The following is an 18,394-nucleotide window of genomic DNA, read 5'->3' on the forward strand; positions in this document are numbered from 1 at the left end:
AGAATACCCTTAACCATTTATGCGTTGTGTTAGCATTTTCTGTTGGTTATTTTTACATGAATTCCTAATTATTTTCAGCCTGCAATGTTTTATACCTTTTCACTATGGACACGGAATCATTGACCGGACCTCAAGCTATCAAGAAGGCAGTCACAACCATGTTCGAACAGAAACCACTGCCCGTAGCGACCATCGTCCATTTCAAGGTCTCCTCGCAGGGGATAACTTTAACGGACAACGCGCGGAAGCTTTTCTTCCGTAGGCACTATCCAACAAACAACATCAGTTATTGCGGATTGGATACCGATGATCGCATTTGGGATTTTGCTAGTGAGGAAACTGGACGACCAGGCAGTGCTCAGTGAGTAGTCCCTCAAAGTTTAGTTTAACCCCTTCCCGTACCATTTCGCTCGACGAAACTACGGCCGGAAACTGATATTTGTGTTTGGTCAGACTATTTGTTTACGAGCTTGGCTCGTGATATTCATGTTTGGGCCAAAATCTTCATCGCGAGTCAGACTTGTCAAAGTACGGCAAGAGGTTAAACACGATTTTTTTTTACCGCTTATACCGACATCCCTCTTTAAACAAACTGTCGTACGAACTAAACACTCTAAGTTTACCAATTCTTCGACACTTTTGGCCCCGGTATTAACTAAACGTATTTTTCCAGTCGCTGCTTCGGATTCGTCGCTAGAAAACCCGCCCATAAGTCGGACAATCAGTGCCACGTGTTCGCTGAACTAGAACCAGGCCAGCCTGCCACAGCCATCGTGAATTTCGTCAACAAGGTCATGGTGGGGAACTCGGTGTCCAAAGCCAACATCGTCTAAATCGCGTTCATCGGGTCTCTGAGATTCTCCCATAACACTTTCATCCTTGAGCTCAGACGACTGATCATCGACACGAAAACATATATTAACAATGTGGAACCGATAAAATGGAAGAAACGAGAAACGAACAGCTCGAATCTCGCAACGAAGAAGAGGCGTTCCCGCAACAAGATTTCATCGACAAAACTTGTGCGGTACAAACGACGCTAGCTGACTTTCGTAATAAGTCTTCATGCATCTCGTGAAACGTAGAATCGAGTCAATAGGGCATGAACGTGTTCTAAAACAGTTACTGTAGCACTTATCGATAGGGGTTGAACGGTCCTACCGCCAAAGTGAAGATCGAAACGAGGCGAGAAACTCGATTCCATTCTTCGCGTCGGTGATCGCACGCTTGAAAAGAGAATTAATACGTGGTAATTATTTTGTTCGGTAACATCAGATTTAATTCAGCGTGGAAAGGAAAACAAACCCCTCGTGGTTTACAAGGGCGATTCAGGACACAAAGATTTATTGAATTAAGATCTTTTTTAAAATTTGGATTATCGTCCCGAAGGTGGCCTTCGTCATAATCTAAAACGTCAACAAATGAATCTTTCTTTCCGCGTTGCTCTTACAAACGATAAAGTGTTGGTGCTTTTCCCTCCACGTTGACTTAGATTGACATGAGAAAATTGTTAACGGCGATCGTTACTGTTGGTAATTATTCTAGCAATTAGTAGAGTAATATAAATGACGCTCGGAGCACAGTACGACGATGCGGTTTGGCGTACTCGATCGATCGTTATTGGGATTTCATCGAACATTGATGAATGATTTCGCTTTTTAATACTCTCCCGTGGTGGAAAGTCTGCGACATACGAAAATGCTTCTAATAACACGATCAAACGTTCATCAGATTCCAAATGAAATCGTATTTGTCACTTAAACGGGCGACTACCGTTTCGAATCGTAACAGTTTCAATTAACAAGAAACATCGCTTAGTTGTGATACGACGATGTTTATGAATTTTCACACCCAGATAGAGCTTTGAAAAATATTAAAGCAAAAATCATCTTCAAAATTATGAATAGAATATCTATAGTAATGCCTAGTATAATGATTGAAATCGAAACACTCTGTTATCGATATATAAAGCGCGACCGGAGAATATTTTTCTTGTTGATTCCGCTCCATTGAACTCTTTATCTGCGACAATAGTCTCCGCAATACTTAGCATTTTCCAATGCTTCATTCGGATGTGAAATTTCATAAAAATCGTAGATCGTCGATCGAGCGCAACGCAGCGCCATACTTGGCCGCGAGCTTGAAACTATTACGCGAACGTATCGATAGCTGGTAGCCGTAGTAGAGTATCGACCGTGCTCTTCGTGCGAATCTCGAAGAGCATCGCGTATTCGCGGGGCATTGCCCTGATCGAACAAAAGCAAACGAAGGAGAAAATAAAAATGGATAAAGTATAAATCATATGCACCACTGTGCAAACGATAGTTGAATCCATGCATGTTATATATATACATATATATATCACGTTATACTTGGGACTCTCGAGTAATGTTTATCGAAGAAAATGTTACGTCGCGGAGCCGATACTACGGTATCGCAGCCCGAGAAGATGCATCTGAATCGAGGTGGTTCACGTTATAAATAGCTGTAAATAAGCAAACAGAAAGTAAGATAATGCCTTGGGGATGGAGAACGATCGGCGTTCTCCTGATCGAAAGGAGCTTGAAGAATGGCAAACGGTGTGGCGTTCAATAGACGTAGAGAGAATCGATTCGATTCGAGGGTGTCAACGAGACGGAACAAATAAACGATACTCGAAGAGGAGTAGCGTATCGAAACGAAGCATCACACGCGTCATTTCTTTTTGATGATCCCCCCTAACCCGTAGGTTCTTGCCATTATTCGTCATCGCTAGAGGGACGTCCTTCGTTTGCCGTTATTGTCGATACCAACGAAGGAGGGCCCCTGCGCGGTGGACGACGATAAGCAGTCAATTATTACGAAAGAATGTTACACATGTAATTATGACAATACCGTTGCAGGAGGATTTACACCGAATCTCGGATCGTATCCTCGGCGTTGCAGCTAGTTTTCATCTTTTCGTATTCTTCTCGGTTTCGGGAGGGAAGATCGGTCGCGGAGGACCTTCGCGTTCTCTCTTTTTCATTGCTATCCAACCCGTGAAGATTGGTTTTCACGAACCACGCAGGTAGACACGATGAAGAAGTGGGGGCACTTGTCAGACACCGTGCTAGTCAAAATTCGATGTGTATACTCGGACGAAGAATTCGATGAGGTAGATGTATCTCGGCCCCCGCGAAAGGGGACCGTCGAGCAACCGATCTTTCTTCCCACTTTCTCTGTTCTTTGTCTCGTCTTATGCGTTTCATTTCGTACACGTGGAAACCCGACTAACAGAGTAATTATTAATTTAACACCAGTCATTATAATAATTATTAATTATTATTACTTATTTACGCTCTATTGTTACGTACGTTCACCCAATAATTGTATCGTTGCGCACCGGGAACGGTCCGCTCTTATAGTTGTAACAACAATAAACAATATTCGCAGCGTAACGTGGTGTGTTTCATTTGATTACGATCAACTTGCAGCGATCGAATGCATCCTTTATTTCCTTTTAAAGAAAAAGTAATGTATCGCGATGTATTACAATAAAAGTTACCGACGTCTTCCGAAAATATTACGGTGAACCAAAAGTTTTTCCTTTTTCTCATGCTCCTTCTCGGCGAATGTTTAAATTAAATAAATAGATCCAAATTTTATGTTATATTTACTTAGCTCCTGAATTGATCATTCATATCGCGTATTAAATATTACCGAACTACTGCACATTTTTAATTCCATTTTAGAAAAATCGTGGGAAAAATCGAAATTCACGTTCTTCTACCTAATAGTTGTAACGGATTTTTGCAGAATGAAGTATTTAAGTATTTATAGAATAAAATATTTACATCTGATTTCTGCAATTTCGAGTCGATCTTTTATCTTTGAGACTAATCTAACCGTATTTGAAATTGAAATAAAAAAAAGGTGATTACTGAAACGAATTAGTGAGAAACCCTGGCTATAATGTAAATCTTCGGTCCCAATTTTTCACGTACAGTTGAGCACTACTGCCTTCTTTGGCAAAGTAGAACTGAATTGGAATTTCTTTTTCGTTTTGGCATATCTAGTTATATCTAGAGCAGTCTCACCTCTGCATAGAAAGTAGGATACTCAGCAATATGGACAAATTGCGTGTCATGCAACATCGCATGCAGCATCCTCTGTGTCGAAATGGAAAGTTATCTGAAAATTGTATAATTTTTCTTGTGGTCGACATTATCTGTACGGATTTTCCATTCACTACCAATGAAAAGTGGAATAATTCGTCTAGCATGGTACGCGGTAAGTGGCAAATTACCTAGATTACCGTTAACGGAACAAGAATGGAACGAACGTCGTCGTGGAGAAAAGTGGTGGAATAACTTTTTGCTCGCTACATTCCTCCTCGTGACGCTCGCTCACTACATTTCATCTGGAGAAGATTAATCGACTTCTAAGATTGTACATTTTTTAGAAAAGTGAAGTATCGATTTATTTTTCTAGACCACTATGCAAGGCTTTCTAGTCTCTACAGGTGTTGACTATTTAAAATACATACTATACTAATCTCTATCAGATTCTCAAAGACTCGAAACTAAATCGATCTAGTATTTAAGTAAAATTTGATTAAACAATTAAAACAAAAGAGAAATATTAGATTGTCTCTTTGATTTTTAAATCAAAATTTATTAATAAAAATAATTAATGAAATTAAATAGTCCCTACCATTCGTGTTTACCAATGCTTATAGTATAAATTTGATTAATACATTTCGTAAATTTAATTTGTGTTATAAATGTCACTTGAGGCTATGGTTCAATAGAGTGCGTATAAAACAAGAATTTAGTGTCATGCGAGACAACATTCTTTAAAACTGAAAAAATAAAGTAAAAATCCTTTAAAACTATTAGTTTATAAATTTTAATAAAATGTACAAACTGTCCTAAGACTTTTGAGAAGCAGTATCAATGTATATGTTAATCTTTTGCACTTGGAAAATTGTTTTTAATATGACGGACCATCAAAATCAAGGCAATTTCGCAATACTTCTAAACAATTCAAAGTGTACCACTGACTCAATGGAATCTCGAGAACTTTGTTCTGCTATTACTGCGAGGAGCCTAGAGATATCGAGAAGGAAGTTGGGTATTGAATACCATACTGAAATCCCGTAAGCCAGGCCCGTGAAGCAAACCAGTGAAACTGTTGTTTTTCGCATACGCTTACAACCAACAAGTAGTTAGACTGGTTTCGACTCGGACCACGAGGACAGTCAATAAGGAGACTTTGAGACAGTCGCATATTCTGGCCTGATTCAGGCCGACCATGGCTGTGGGCATCGAGTCGATCCTTCGTATCGTGTTCTGTTTCTCGTTGATCACCGCGTGGAATCGAGTTAACGCGCGACCGCAGCGCGCCCATTTTGAATTTTCTGTGCAACAAAATTACAACTGTTCGCCATTCGATAAGAAGAATTGGTCCTTGGAAGGTGGAAGCCACGAAGTGTACAGGTTTGTGTCGATCGAACGTTTCTTGTTTCTTAAAGAAGTCAAAATCTCTAGTGGCACGAGATATCCATGATTTTAAAATTACCTTTGGACTTATCTTAAAATTAAATTTAGAAACTGTATTAACACATTGTTGACTGGTCACGAGTATAGTCTTGTTTGCACTTACATTAATTTATATAATTCTAAGTAAACCTGAGAACAACATTTATACCTAGGTCTTTATAGAAGCGTTTTAGGTCAAACTCTTAGTCGCCATAGTGTAAATAGTGTTACTTAACTTGTTACTGTAATTTGAAAAAGTGCACGTATGCGCATTACATGCCTATCCTTGATTTCCGTTATTCCTTCATTTTCTCTTTTTTAAAGATTTACTGAGAATATCAGATAGTTGCAAGGCCAAGTCTTAGAGAAACATAGTAGCAAAGGGAAAAATCGCACTAGAAAGTAAAATATCGTCTTTTCAAAGAAAATGCAGCGAAATGGTTACATTTTGGAAAACTTGTTGGGTATCATTGTATACAGATAAATCCTATATTGCACACTCGAAGATGTACTTGATATAGCCGGTCGGCAAAGTGTTAAGACTTTATAGAAACAATATACATACATATATTTATGTTCTCAAAAGGTTCAATAAACATACTAATTTCGTCGCTTTTATTGAAACTAGGTGACTTTCTATCTAAAACGTATGGTTGATCCAGTATTTATGTTGCAAAATAGAATTTCTTGTTTCCTGAAAATAAAAAGAAAGAACTGAATTATGAACACGCTCAGCATTTTTTGATAGTTGACGTACGATAGAAAAGTTGCAAGCTTTCTTGCAGATACACAGACGAAAGAGAATCAACCACCAATGAAACCCACGATGGATCGACGCTCGTATCTGGAACGTCGTTTCTCAAGAATGTGGGAAGAGAAGTTTCTTTCACTGATATCTTCGAGTCGATGTTTTCCGCGGTAGCTAACGGAATCGGTTCATTCGTGACTTCCATCATCGGCCAGGAGAAAAACGTAAAGTCACGGTCCTCCAAAGTTAGCTACAGGAACCATCAGTTGATCAGATTGTTTCCCAAGACGGAAACACAAGTGAACGATCTAAGGCATCTCAGAAACACCGAACCGGAAGACCTCAAATTCTGGTCGCAGCCATTTCAAAACAAGTACGTTTCCTATTATCTGTTCGTTTTATTCCTATTTTAATTATAATTGAGCAGCATTTTAACGAGGAAACGTTGATGTTCCAGAACAACAGACTTGGTTGTCGCGCCAGACCTTGTTGCCGATGTTAAGACTTTCCTTAAAGACAGAGGAATCAACTTCAAAGTACTGATACCGAATCTTCAGGTACGAAAAATTCTAATACAAGACTTTCTCAATAACAAGTAGAGGAAAGTGGCCAAAGTTGAGGCCCCAAATGGTTTCTTTATAACTTTCTTAACTTTTTGCACTCGACAGGTGACTCTCTGTATATCTCTCTTATTACATGAAGTTAAAACTTAATTCAACTTGTACCATATTCTTTTTCGTAGTCAAATACATCTTTCTAAAAGGGAGTCAGTTCTCTTTTCAAAAAAAGCTTTGTATTACAAAATTGTATTGTAATTTTAGATTCATTTTCTGATGTAGCAACGACAGTTTCTAGATGAAACTTTTAATAAATAAAATTATTTATTTATTTATTAGAAATTTCTTCAATTTATGTAATAATTTATGTTTCCTAACAGAAAACGATAGTCCACCAGAACCCAAAAATGTCAAAAGAGCAACGCGATGACCTGGTCAGCACTCAAGGTCACAGCATGACTTGGAAGAGGTATCATCGATACGGAGGTAAGTGTCTCTTCGAGACAGTGTTGTTTACAATGCAATTATTTATGAATTGAAGTTAACTAATTTACATTTATGAACGTGGTGATTTAGACTCTTTCATTTGGTCATTTTAAACAAGAATGAATTCGGTATATCTGTCATTACCATATTTATGAATGTAATACATAATAATTATTCTTATTATGAGAAAAGGAATAGAATATTCTAATGTTAATTAGTTAAATTTAAACATGATTGTTAACCTCACAATTGTTCACAATCTTCGTTACTTATGTACCTCAATTTTAATTTATTTAAGATTATTTCTCTTTTAATCTCTTAAATCATCTTCCGTGATTATATATTTAATTTTAGATAGCTCACGATAACTCAGAAATATTATAAGCCTGGGATTATCTACGAAGTATACACAAATTAACATATTTTTTATTTTCACAAGCATTTTTATTCTGACGAATTTTTCGTGTAAATGATGTCGATTAATAAGCCATTTAACTAATGAACACTATGCATTATTAATATTCCTCACAAATACTTAACACGTGACTGTTTTCCTTGTAATTCATTATAGACTCGATTGAATATTTTATAATATGTAATGTAAAATTGCATGCTCGTTTGAGAATTAAATGTTTCCTTTCATTCGTCGAATTAATATACTACCAGCCATTAATTTCAATACACCTCCGTGTTTGAGATGTTTTCGAGGTGAGATAGCGCACTCGGGGCATTCAAGCCGCCAATTTTTCCATAGATTCAACTTCGGTTACCTACCATTTCCCTTGCAGTACATAATATAAACAATTTTTATTCACAATTCGTCCTCCTCAAGTGCATCTGTCAAGGTGCTCCCACGAGGGATGTTGCAAACTCTCACTATGCAGCTTTTCTGTTCTAAACTTCGCTATCTGTCAAGTTATGAATATCGAATATTTTACGACCACTATACGCTGATATTGTATGAATGAGTATAAACCTCCCAGACAATAATAGTTCGACTGATTTATGTATTACGTATTATGACAACCATTATTTACATTCGTTTTCTTTGAGAAAGTTACAGCTGTGATAATATATTAAAATTGACAGTCGGTAGTGTACTTTTTTAACACATTAGAACCTCCATTTTTCAGATATCCTTAGGTACATGGAATACCTAGTTCTCAAGTACCCAAAAATAGTGGAACTGATAACGATAGGTCACAGTTATGAAGGACAGCCCATAAGAATGGTAAAAATTTCAACCGGACCTAACAGAGTAGGGGAGGCCAAGCCAGTCATCTGGATAGACGCTGGTGAGTTCCACTTTTTCAAAAAATTCCTTCGCGAACGCGTTTACCTAGTTACCAGAGAGAAATACATGGAGACTAAAGAATTGGATCGTGCTCGATTTTCGGGTGGACCAACGTGAAATTATTCATACAACAGAGAAATCTGGTCAATTGCGTGACTCTATTATTCGGATGTTTGACACGAAATCCTGATCCATACTTTCTATCAGATTTAATGGCAGTTGTAAATGTTGCAGAAAATGAAACATGTGAAGGTTGTGATGTCTGGAATGTATTGCTGAAACAATTACTAATATACGTGTATTTTAAGATTCATATCATACGACTTTCGCCTCGTGCAAAGCCAATCGTTGTTGCATCAGATTTGATATCTGTATATCCCAGAGCGAGGAAGTATCAATCGATCAATTACAAGCTTAAACAATTACGATGTTCAAAAATCGGATCAATCATAGTCAAGAATTAAATGAAACGATTGTTTGAATTATTCCTGTGCGAATATGTTTCGATGTATCTTGAAGCCCTTACATGCGTCACATTGATATGCCTTGTTCTAGTTCTATGTCTATGACTGTTCCATATTCTACACGTTTCGTAGCATATATTTACATACTTCAGTAAAGTAAAAATAAAATTAAACAACAAATTCGAGTTTCTTCGCATTAGGCTTGCTAAGACTTCAAAACTAGATTTTCTAAAATGTTGTATCGCGTTACTTATCCCAAACCTAATTTATCTTAAGTGTATATTATCATTCAAGGATCGCAAACACACTTCCACTTAGACACTACCAGAAATCTATTTTAATTTGTTAAAACCTGGAAAAGTTAATTTTTAACTGATTTCATTTGAAGTAAATACTATCGCAATCGCATGGAAATATTCTTATTAGAAATATCTAAGACTATTACTGATTTCACTTTATTCTGAATACACACTCTTACAAATTCATGACAGCACGGACGTAATTATTCAGATACGCAGACATTCTAAAATCAACTAAAGGTTACTTTTTAATGGACGCTATCCTAAATACATGATCTTACGAACACAAAGCGTTCAAGCATCCGTGGATACTCTACACTACCTGACCTGACATAACAAGCCAGGCTCGGGCTTATGCTCTGGCGACTGAGTGCGCGCTAATCGGGCGCTGTGATTGGTTGGTGTTTTTCGTTAATAATTCAAAAATGAAGCCCCCATCGACATTTTTGCAAAAGAAATTATAGTTCGGAATCGTGTCAGCTACGCTCCATTTCCGGTTCTTATATGAGTTCTGGAACACTCTGTATTTAAGCGTTTTAGCGAAAAGATTGTTATATTTATAAAAAAAATCTTGAATAGTCGTGTTCGGACAAAGTGGATAGAATATATAATGCGTACGCTTTATCCGGTATAAGCAGAAACTAAATGAATTCACATGCCTTAAGTAAATCGAGCGTTGATATTTTTCCTGTATTGGTCAACAACTACGTACGAAAAACTTTGCAAAATTCTTCGAAGAAGAAAGATGTGGAACTTGATATGAAAACACTAGAGAAATGTATTTCAATCAATGGCGACCTTTATGCAACACTTGTAAAGTTTATATATTGTGCTTCCAGCACTTTATACTAGTTTGTAAACAATTTGACCCATTATTAATTTCAGCTGTAAAATGTTCTATTTAAGATTGTGTACTCATTTTGCCCGACTGGCCCACCCGCCATCTCTTAGGGTAAAGAGGGTTTGTGTAGTGTTTTTGCTTTTAATTATTATTTCATTTTGATTTTTATAAGTTTCATTTTTGTTCTGCGTTTTGAAAAGTTAGTTAGATAGCAAATTCGGAAAAACAATTGAAGAGCTTATGTTTTAGCGACAAGAGTTTTACTTTACTGTTTGAAGTTGAAGTAAAAGTCTGAGAACATTTCGAGAGAATAAAATTTCAAACCAGATCTGTCTGTAAGCGGATATAAGTCAGATCTATGCCCTAGATTACCTGCCACGAAATATTATAATTCTGTACTTGTCTGTAACCCGTCTATCGCGCCATCGGGACTCAGGGAATCGCTCCAGATTTTCGTCGATACGGAATTTCCATGCCCATCGCGTTTAACGCGACCCTATACCGTTATACCGTTCTTTTTATCCTCGAAGTGCCGTCGTATTCGACAGGCATGCACGCACGTGAGTGGATCGGCACTGCTGTAGCGACCTACATCATGAACCAGTTGGTAGAGAAGACTGCAAGCTACACGAAACTACTCGACAATTCGGACTGGATGATTCTACCCGTCGCCAATCCGGATGGCTACGAGTTTACCCACACTGGCGACCGCTTCTGGAGGAAAACGCGAAGCAATCATGGTGAAAACGAAGAGGGCAGTCGGTACGAAATCATCTTTCCCTGGAAAACTATGTTTCTTTGGGCACTGTGCTCGACGATTTCAGTTACTAGGGATCTGACTAGTTTAGAGCACAAAACATGAGTGATGAACATAGATGAACATGGATGAACATGGATGAACATAGATGATATTTTACTTCAAAAACTATTGCATGTATTTGTACCCTTTGCACTCGGAGCCATTTCGTTACAGAATGTGCGAACGGGAATCACGTCGTATTACATAATGTAACTTATAAAGCATGTAATTTACTGTAACGATACTTGAGCTTACATGAATCTTTAGATACCGAGGAACATATTTATGTCAAAAATCAAAACTGTATACTATTCTAATATGTGATAATGTGTGAAACAGTCATACGAGTAGATATGCATTGATAGTTTCTATCTTTTAAGTTGCAATCTTCGGCTTTCTTGTTTATCCTCATAAATTGCATCATGTCATACAAGATATGTTCACACATATTACTTTCTTATACAAATGCTCTTTGTCGCTTTTTTAAGGTGTAGACTATTCACACATTCTTTTTCCATGTAGCACAAGCTCATATTTGCTCTATATATATCCTAATACATGTACCATATTTTTATTTGATTTGTCATGATATTTAAATAGAAACCTTCAAAGAATCATACACTTCAAATCATACAACAAATTTTACACTTCTATAAATTTATGCTGTATAATCACTAATAAAGTTTTCCTGGACTTACGATATCCACTCAGAAGAGACATCCGAGTGCAAAGGGCACGCAAGAATGGTTATCCGTGTCTTCTCAATATAAAAGTATTTCTTCAAGTATAAATTATTCATTGTTCTAAGGTAATGTATGCACGATTTTACATCGAAGCAAAACATTCTATCATTAAAAGACGATTCTCACTGCGAAATTCAACTTTTTTCTGTATCAAATTCTGGCATATTCGCTTTGAAAAAACTACGGTTTGTTTCAGTCTGTAGAATCGGATTACATTGGTATTTTCATTCCAGGCTTTTTCAACTCGTGAACCATTACGCGAGATGGTTTTGGGGCAGATGCGAGGGTGTCGACCCGAACAGGAACTTCGATTACCATTGGGGCGAAGTGGACAACAGAGGAGCGAGCCAGGATCCTTGTGACGAGACCTACGCTGGACCACACGCGTTCTCTGAGCCGGAGACCAAAGCGATGGCAGATTACATTCTCGCCAATAAAAAGAGAATTAGGTAGCCAGGAACCCTCAGTAATAAAACTAATTCTTAACCATATTCGCTATAATATTTGAAACAAATAATAAATAATTTTTGAAGTTCGTAAAAATGGGAAACGTAATCAAGAGGTACAATGTATTACACGAAGGTCATTCAAATATAAACTTGAGTTTTGTACACAGCCTCGTATGTGTGTAAATGTACGAAATTAACAAGTATTATTGTCAGATTTACGAAAATTTACACACGTATATTGTTCTCCTGTAACATTTTTTTCGATCCTTGAGAATTGTCACAATTGTTTCCAGATCTCTCACTTACTGCATACTTTAAACTCGAAAACGTTGTATATCGAAGATCGATGGAATGTCTGAGGCCATTGTAAAAAATTTAATTTGTTTCAACACAAGTAATGAATATTATTTTCAGAATGTATCTAACGCTGCATTCTTACTCGCAAATGTGGCTAATCCCGTGGGGATACACCTACTCCAAGCCCTCTGATTATTCGGAGCTGGCGAACGTTGCTAGAAAAGCGATAAATGCAATCTCGAAGGTTCACGGCACTGATTATCAACTTGGTCCATCGTCTGCCCTGTTGTATCCCACGTCAGGTATGATAAAATGAAAAATTAATATTGGTAGCCGATACAAAGCACGTTACTAATCCCCTTCTGTTGATAATATTCAATTATCGATTAAATATAAATCGTCTCGGAATTTCATAATTAATTAAAGAGATAAGTGGTGAAAGAATGTCTCTTACACAAATAAAAATAATTTGTTGAAATTTTATTGCATCACATTGTGGTGATTTCGTTCCGAGCTAGTAAGTGTAAAATACTCGTCAATAGTGTAAGATACCGCGACAAACCAAAAAAGTATCCGATTTTTGAACAACGGTAACAAAAGCAGTAAACATTCGATTAATACAAGGTTTTATATTTCGTTACTATTATGCGAATGAAAAGAAATTCCAGCAGATGTGTAAATTTTATTGATTGAACTTTTACCAGAGCTCGGTCACTTCTTTTGTTTATATTTTGTAAAATATTGAGAAATTGACAATTTTGCTACGTCGTTACGTAGAGAATACATTGCAGTTTATGATATTTTTGTTACAACTATATCCGATTTGCCGAAATCTTGTCCATCGGAAAGCCATCTCGAAGAAAAATTGTTTCGCAAGATTGCGTTGCTGAGGGTCAAAAACAACTATTTATTAAAATGTTGCTAATACTTTTTTTAATTCATATAATAGTAAAACAAAATTCACAATCTCATATCACCTGACTATTTGCTTTTTTCGTTACTGTTGCTTAAAAATAGTATACTTTTTTAGCTCACAATATTTTAGAGAAAATTGAACGAAGGTGAGGCAATTTTTTAATTGAACTTCTATAAAATCTATCTAAAGTATACCTTATTAATGAGATAGTCAATATTATCGATAAGGATAGGTAAAATTCTTCAAATATGCGGTTATAGAGTAACAGAAATTTTAGTTAATAGTTTCATTACAAATATAATAGTACGTATACTTCCCTGTAAAAGAACTTGGACTATTCGCAAGAATTAACAAGTATTGGGTCAACCAAACTATAAACCGTCTATAAAATACTATTAAAGTCAAACTTATTTGCACACTTTATGAAACTAATTTTAACTTTTTTAATCCGATACATTTCGGAATAAAAAATATAGAAATTGTTTTCGTGTCTAAGAAAAACTAATCTAATCACAATCGTTTCACAAAGAACAAAAAAGTGTCAATTTATGAATTTTACGATCGAAGATAATAAATCCCTGTAATTTTCCGTCTCATTAAAAGATCTTTAAGTACTTCATTAATAGTGTCTGGAAACCCTACTTACGCGATAACGCGAAAAGCAAACTTATTTCAGACGTGAGCGATAGATGTCGATCGTACAAATAATAGAATAGTGAAAAAGAAATGGTGACTGTTGTCAGTCCTTGATCCAGTTGAAACTCGAGATGTAACTCGTGACAATCGTTTCCAGGTGCTTCCGATGATTGGGCTAAGGGTGTAGCTGGAATAAAGTACGCCTACACGCTGGAATTGCGGGACCGTGGAACATTTGGGTTTCTACTTCCTGCATCGCAAATTGTACCCACAGCTCGCGAAATTTGGTCTGGGATAAGAACCATCGTTCGACTGGTTACTTGCAACACGTGAAATTCATTGGGAATAATTTGTAAATCGACCAAAAACCGTGTACGCAACGAAACGAAGATAAAAACAAATATCTCGCGTGCTTCTTTCGATGAAAAGAATGACCGCCAACAGGTATCAAAAATAAAACGTTCGTACGTGATAAAAAAATTGTAGGAGATAATGCCGAATTAGATTTCATTTCGAGATTTGAAATCAGTTCAAAGTTCGCTAGTCTAATCTTTCGATTCTCTCGCAAACCAGACAAATGTAGATTAATGTTTAAATAGTTTTCTTTAATTTATTTTAATGCTTAATTTTAGTGTTGCCCATATTCACGATGGGCATGTAAATATTGTAAAGTTATTTATCGAATTATGAGAAGTAGAATCGAAATTTTACTAGTTCAGCGTAGTGTACGTCCATTAGATAGTAAAATTACTTATTTAAATATTTATTTAAGTAGAATGTAGAAAAATGTAAAGTGAATAAATCAGTTTTTAAAAGGAATTGGAATCGAGACTATTTTCCATATTTGTAAATCGAAAGTGGTCTGAGTTCAAACACTATGCTTTATATGAAAATTTTCATTCGAATTTTGTGTAAATGTTTTTTCAATTTAGGTAGTCTTATGCTTTTTGACCTGAACTTTCTATGCGTTGTTTACTAAGACGACGTGCCATAATAAATATGAAAGAAATTGATTCACCTACGTGGCTTTATTTGTAATTTATGCATTGCTATGTAATGATAACTTCATTTTTTAAATTAAATAACATTAACCAATTTTATTACTTTGGCTTGGGGAAGAACTTATTAGCATAAATAGAACGAACAGTGATGAATATGTTACAGGCACGTAACGTTGTCGATGAAATTGCAGAACAAATTTTAACCGTTCCAAACTTTTCATTTTCATTGATTTCAGCTTATTTTTCAACACTTTTTATCAAACCACTCTTGAAAGTTAAATATAACCATTTTTAACGTAAACATAGTACTAAGTGTTTCTGTTATCAATTACACGTTTGAATTATCGCCAAATATCGATGTGTATAATCCTATATAAATCGTAGTTTCCGATTGAGAATCATAAGTTGTGAGAAGAAATTCAATCAACAATGTTGACCAAGTGCTTGTTAGCAGCGATTCTCGTGCTCGAAGGTAAGTAATGCAATTTGTCGAACATTAATTTACCATTTCACATTTTCAATAAGATCCATCATCGTGCTATAAACGGTTCACTGTTTTCGAACAAAATCGTTCGAAGAGTTAATTCTTTTAAATATTAGTAACTTTTTCTTTTATTTATACTATGAAACCCCTTGCGGGATTAATATAGGCAAGCGATGCATGGGTCAGGCGCTGTGATTAATCGGTGATTTTCATTAATAATTCAAAAAAAAAATATATACATGTCGAATTGAGTAATCTCGTTCTTTTCGAAGTCGGTTAAAAACAAAGCACCGTCCAACATTTTTGCAAAGGAAATTGTGGTTCAGAATTGTCTCAGCTACCTCCTATTTCCGGCTCTCACGCTAATTCTGGGATATCTTGTATACATTGTGCATATATTCTCGGTACATTTATTTTTGTAGTAAAATAAAAGGTTAAGTTATAATAAATATTCCAACAGCGCAATCAACAACGACGCAACAAAATGGTTTAACTAAAATGATTATAATGACTTCATAGTGTGCTGGGCTATACCCCATAGCCTCAAACCCCGCATCACCGATAGCAATGATGCCGAACTCGGAGAATTCCCATACCTGGTCTCCGTTCAATGGGGATTCCCACCTCTAAAGAGTTACAGCCACGTCTGCGGTGGTGCCATCCTCAACGAGAAATACATCTTGACCGCTGCCCACTGTATTCCGAAATATGGTAAATTGAGAGTCGTCGCTGGCAAATACTACCTCAACAAACATGAACAATCCGAGGTGATCGTTGACGTCGTTAACACGATCATTCACAGCCAATACCACACGTGAGTTTGCGAATAATTTGAAATACGTTAATAAACAAATTGACGAATTTGTAGTTGAAGGTGTAGCGTAGCTGTTGGTGGTTTTACATAAATTAAAACACTACAAAAGTAATCCAAACGTAACAAACGAACGAAATTATGTCTTAGAGATAGATTTTACCGAAGTAGAAACCGGAAGTATCAAAGCGTTGGTTTTTCTGATAAACGTTTAAACGTCAACATTAAATCTTTGTTTCTCGATTAGAGTTGTACTTCGGCAGATGAAATCTCTCCGAAACATTAATACTAAGTATCCCGTTAATTATTTATCGACTGCTGCGAAAAGTATATAGGATTAGTTTCGGTGTGTATTTCAAACTCCATAGTCAACCACACTAAGAAATAAACCTCATGCTTGGAGACTTTTCACTAGTTCAATAGAAAAGCCAAACGAGATTAGAGGTTCAAATAGAATATCGTAGGTCCTATGTCACGCCACAGAATTTAAATTGCATAACGTTACCTTCTCGAAAAGTGCGTAATCACAGTACGACACTTTTTGATTCCGAAGTAAGCTGATACTGAAAATACAAAGTACTGTATAAAAAGCGTCACATGTTTTATTGACATAATTTTTGTTACGGACTTACAGGGACAGTGAAGAAAATGACCTCGCCCTTTTGAAACTGGAGTACCCCCTGAAATTCAACAATTTCGTGTCCGCTGTCGCCCTGCCGGAACCGAAAGCAGAGCTGTCTGGAGAAGCTGTTCTTTCTGGATGGGGGTCCACCTCTAAATTGCCTCTTCCTATTTACTCCAACGTTTTGCAAAAGGCTGTTGTACCAATTCTTGAAAACGCCGACTGCCTTCAGGAACTGACCAAAGACCATCTCATTGGCAAAGTACCTAAACTCTTCGACTCTGAGGTTTGCACCGGAGTAGCTGGCAAGGAAGTGTCTGCATGCATTGTAAGTAACCATTCTCGTTTTCCAACTATTTACTTATTATCCACAAGTGAAAACAAGAAAAAAATATTATATGAAGTTTGTTTATAAATGCTTTGTTACAATATTATTGGCAATTTATTGAGTCGAATGTATATTTTTCTGACAACGAATAAGCAAATACCTAAAGCTTGGGTTGATGATAGCAATAGAATGGGTTCATTTATTCGTTTCAATTTCAGGGTGATGCTGGTGATCCACTCGTCCAAATCGTTGACGACTCTCCCGTCCTAGTTGGTATTGTATCATGGAATATATTGCCATGCGGATCTCGCCATATGCCCACTATCTACGCCCGCGTCTCCTCCTTCATCGAATGGATCAACGAGTATGCCGTATAATATTCTACAAAATACTTTCATGCGATAAACTAAATCCTACAACCTACATCGATTGTACACCAACAAAATTGAATCTTCTTTCCATGAAGAATGAAGAAGACTGTAATTATAATTCGAGATTAATCAGTCTATGAATGAAAATTATAAATGATACGTTAAAAATAAATTTAATTGAAATAAAGATGAAGTGCTTATTCTACCTACTCCCTGTTTGAGAAGATTATCGGTAAACTTGATTGTGGCATTGAAAACTCACCATAGAGGTAAGAGATATTGTGAAGACCACAAAAGAAAGACGTATCCTCCGTGTGGATGTCAAATCATCATTCTCTTGCGATCCTACCGATCAAATCAATGTAAATCGTATTATCGTTTCGAACGAACTTGTAGGAGTGAGAACAATAGACAAACTCCGAATAAAGCTGAGGTTGGGTTTGAATAACACGAAACCAGCTGTTCTTCGCCTCTTTAGACTTTTTTTTTTATTACATATTTAACGTCGCATCAACCTTTGAGTATTAGCGACAGTTTCTTATGAGGTTCTCTTCAATGTTAGATGTTGATTCATGTATGTGCTTTATCTCTGTACTAGATGACATAAAATAAACAAATAAAATAAAAATTCTATATCTAGTGCGTTCTAAGTTCGTTTGCAATAACTTTGTACAAACCAGAGATACACGAATAAAAATGATCTTGATTAAGAGTTTGTACAGAGATTATGTGCAAATTAGGAAATAC

At 36.4% G+C, this 18,394-nt stretch overlaps 3 protein-coding genes across 12 annotated transcripts in view; all 3 read left to right on the forward strand.

Moving 5' to 3' along the window:
- The window catches only part of LOC128894204 (tensin-1), a 332,764-nt gene extending 329,345 nt beyond the window's left edge, over positions 1 to 3,419 (forward strand). For all 10 annotated transcript variants that reach the window (XM_054155783.1, XM_054155785.1, XM_054155784.1 and 7 more), the window contains 2 exons: positions 79 to 361; positions 674 to 3,419. In XM_054155783.1, the coding sequence (XP_054011758.1) occupies positions 79 to 361; positions 674 to 833 (443 nt within the window). In that variant the 3' untranslated portion in view covers positions 834 to 3,419. The remainder of the gene's footprint in view (positions 1 to 78; positions 362 to 673) is intronic.
- Positions 3,420 to 5,274: 1,855 nt separating this feature from the next.
- LOC128893697 (carboxypeptidase B-like) lies at positions 5,275 to 14,812 on the forward strand. The gene is made up of 9 exons (XM_054154852.1): positions 5,275 to 5,459; positions 6,287 to 6,622; positions 6,707 to 6,806; positions 7,187 to 7,292; positions 8,426 to 8,587; positions 10,739 to 10,952; positions 11,966 to 12,181; positions 12,596 to 12,780; positions 14,188 to 14,812. The coding sequence occupies exons 1-9, from the start codon at positions 5,275 to 5,277 to the stop codon at positions 14,361 to 14,363; spliced, it is 1,680 nt and encodes a 559-aa protein (XP_054010827.1). The 3' UTR covers positions 14,364 to 14,812.
- A 435-nt stretch (positions 14,813 to 15,247) lies between these two features.
- LOC128894276 (trypsin-1-like) lies at positions 15,248 to 17,765 on the forward strand. Its single transcript, XM_054155931.1, has 4 exons — positions 15,248 to 15,503; positions 16,035 to 16,329; positions 16,961 to 17,276; positions 17,495 to 17,765. Exons 1-4 carry the CDS (start codon positions 15,461 to 15,463, stop codon positions 17,651 to 17,653), a joined length of 813 nt encoding a protein of 270 aa, XP_054011906.1. The 5' UTR covers positions 15,248 to 15,460; the 3' UTR covers positions 17,654 to 17,765.
- The last annotated feature ends 629 nt before the right edge of the window (positions 17,766 to 18,394 follow it).

The sequence above is a fragment of the Hylaeus anthracinus genome, unplaced genomic scaffold (genome assembly GCF_026225885.1).
Source record: "Hylaeus anthracinus isolate JK02 unplaced genomic scaffold, UHH_iyHylAnth1.0_haploid 3, whole genome shotgun sequence".
Classification (NCBI taxonomy): Eukaryota; Metazoa; Arthropoda; class Insecta; order Hymenoptera; family Colletidae; genus Hylaeus; species Hylaeus anthracinus.

Excerpts from the sequence above, each read along its gene's own strand:
- LOC128893697 (XM_054154852.1), top strand. The coding sequence starts at position 5,275 with ATGGCTGTGGGCATCGAGTCGATCCTTCGTATCGTGTTCTGTTTCTCG. Across the intron at positions 5,460-6,286 it reads GGAAGCCACGAAGTGTACAG|ATACACAGACGAAAGAGAAT; the intron begins GTTTGTGTCGAT and ends GCTTTCTTGCAG. Across the intron at positions 8,588-10,738 it reads AGTCATCTGGATAGACGCTG|GCATGCACGCACGTGAGTGG; the intron begins GTGAGTTCCACT and ends CGTATTCGACAG.
- LOC128894276 (XM_054155931.1), top strand. The coding sequence starts at position 15,461 with ATGTTGACCAAGTGCTTGTTAGCAGCGATTCTCGTGCTCGAAG. Across the intron at positions 16,330-16,960 it reads ATTCACAGCCAATACCACAC|GGACAGTGAAGAAAATGACC; the intron begins GTGAGTTTGCGA and ends ACGGACTTACAG. Across the intron at positions 17,277-17,494 it reads AGGAAGTGTCTGCATGCATT|GGTGATGCTGGTGATCCACT; the intron begins GTAAGTAACCAT and ends TTTCAATTTCAG.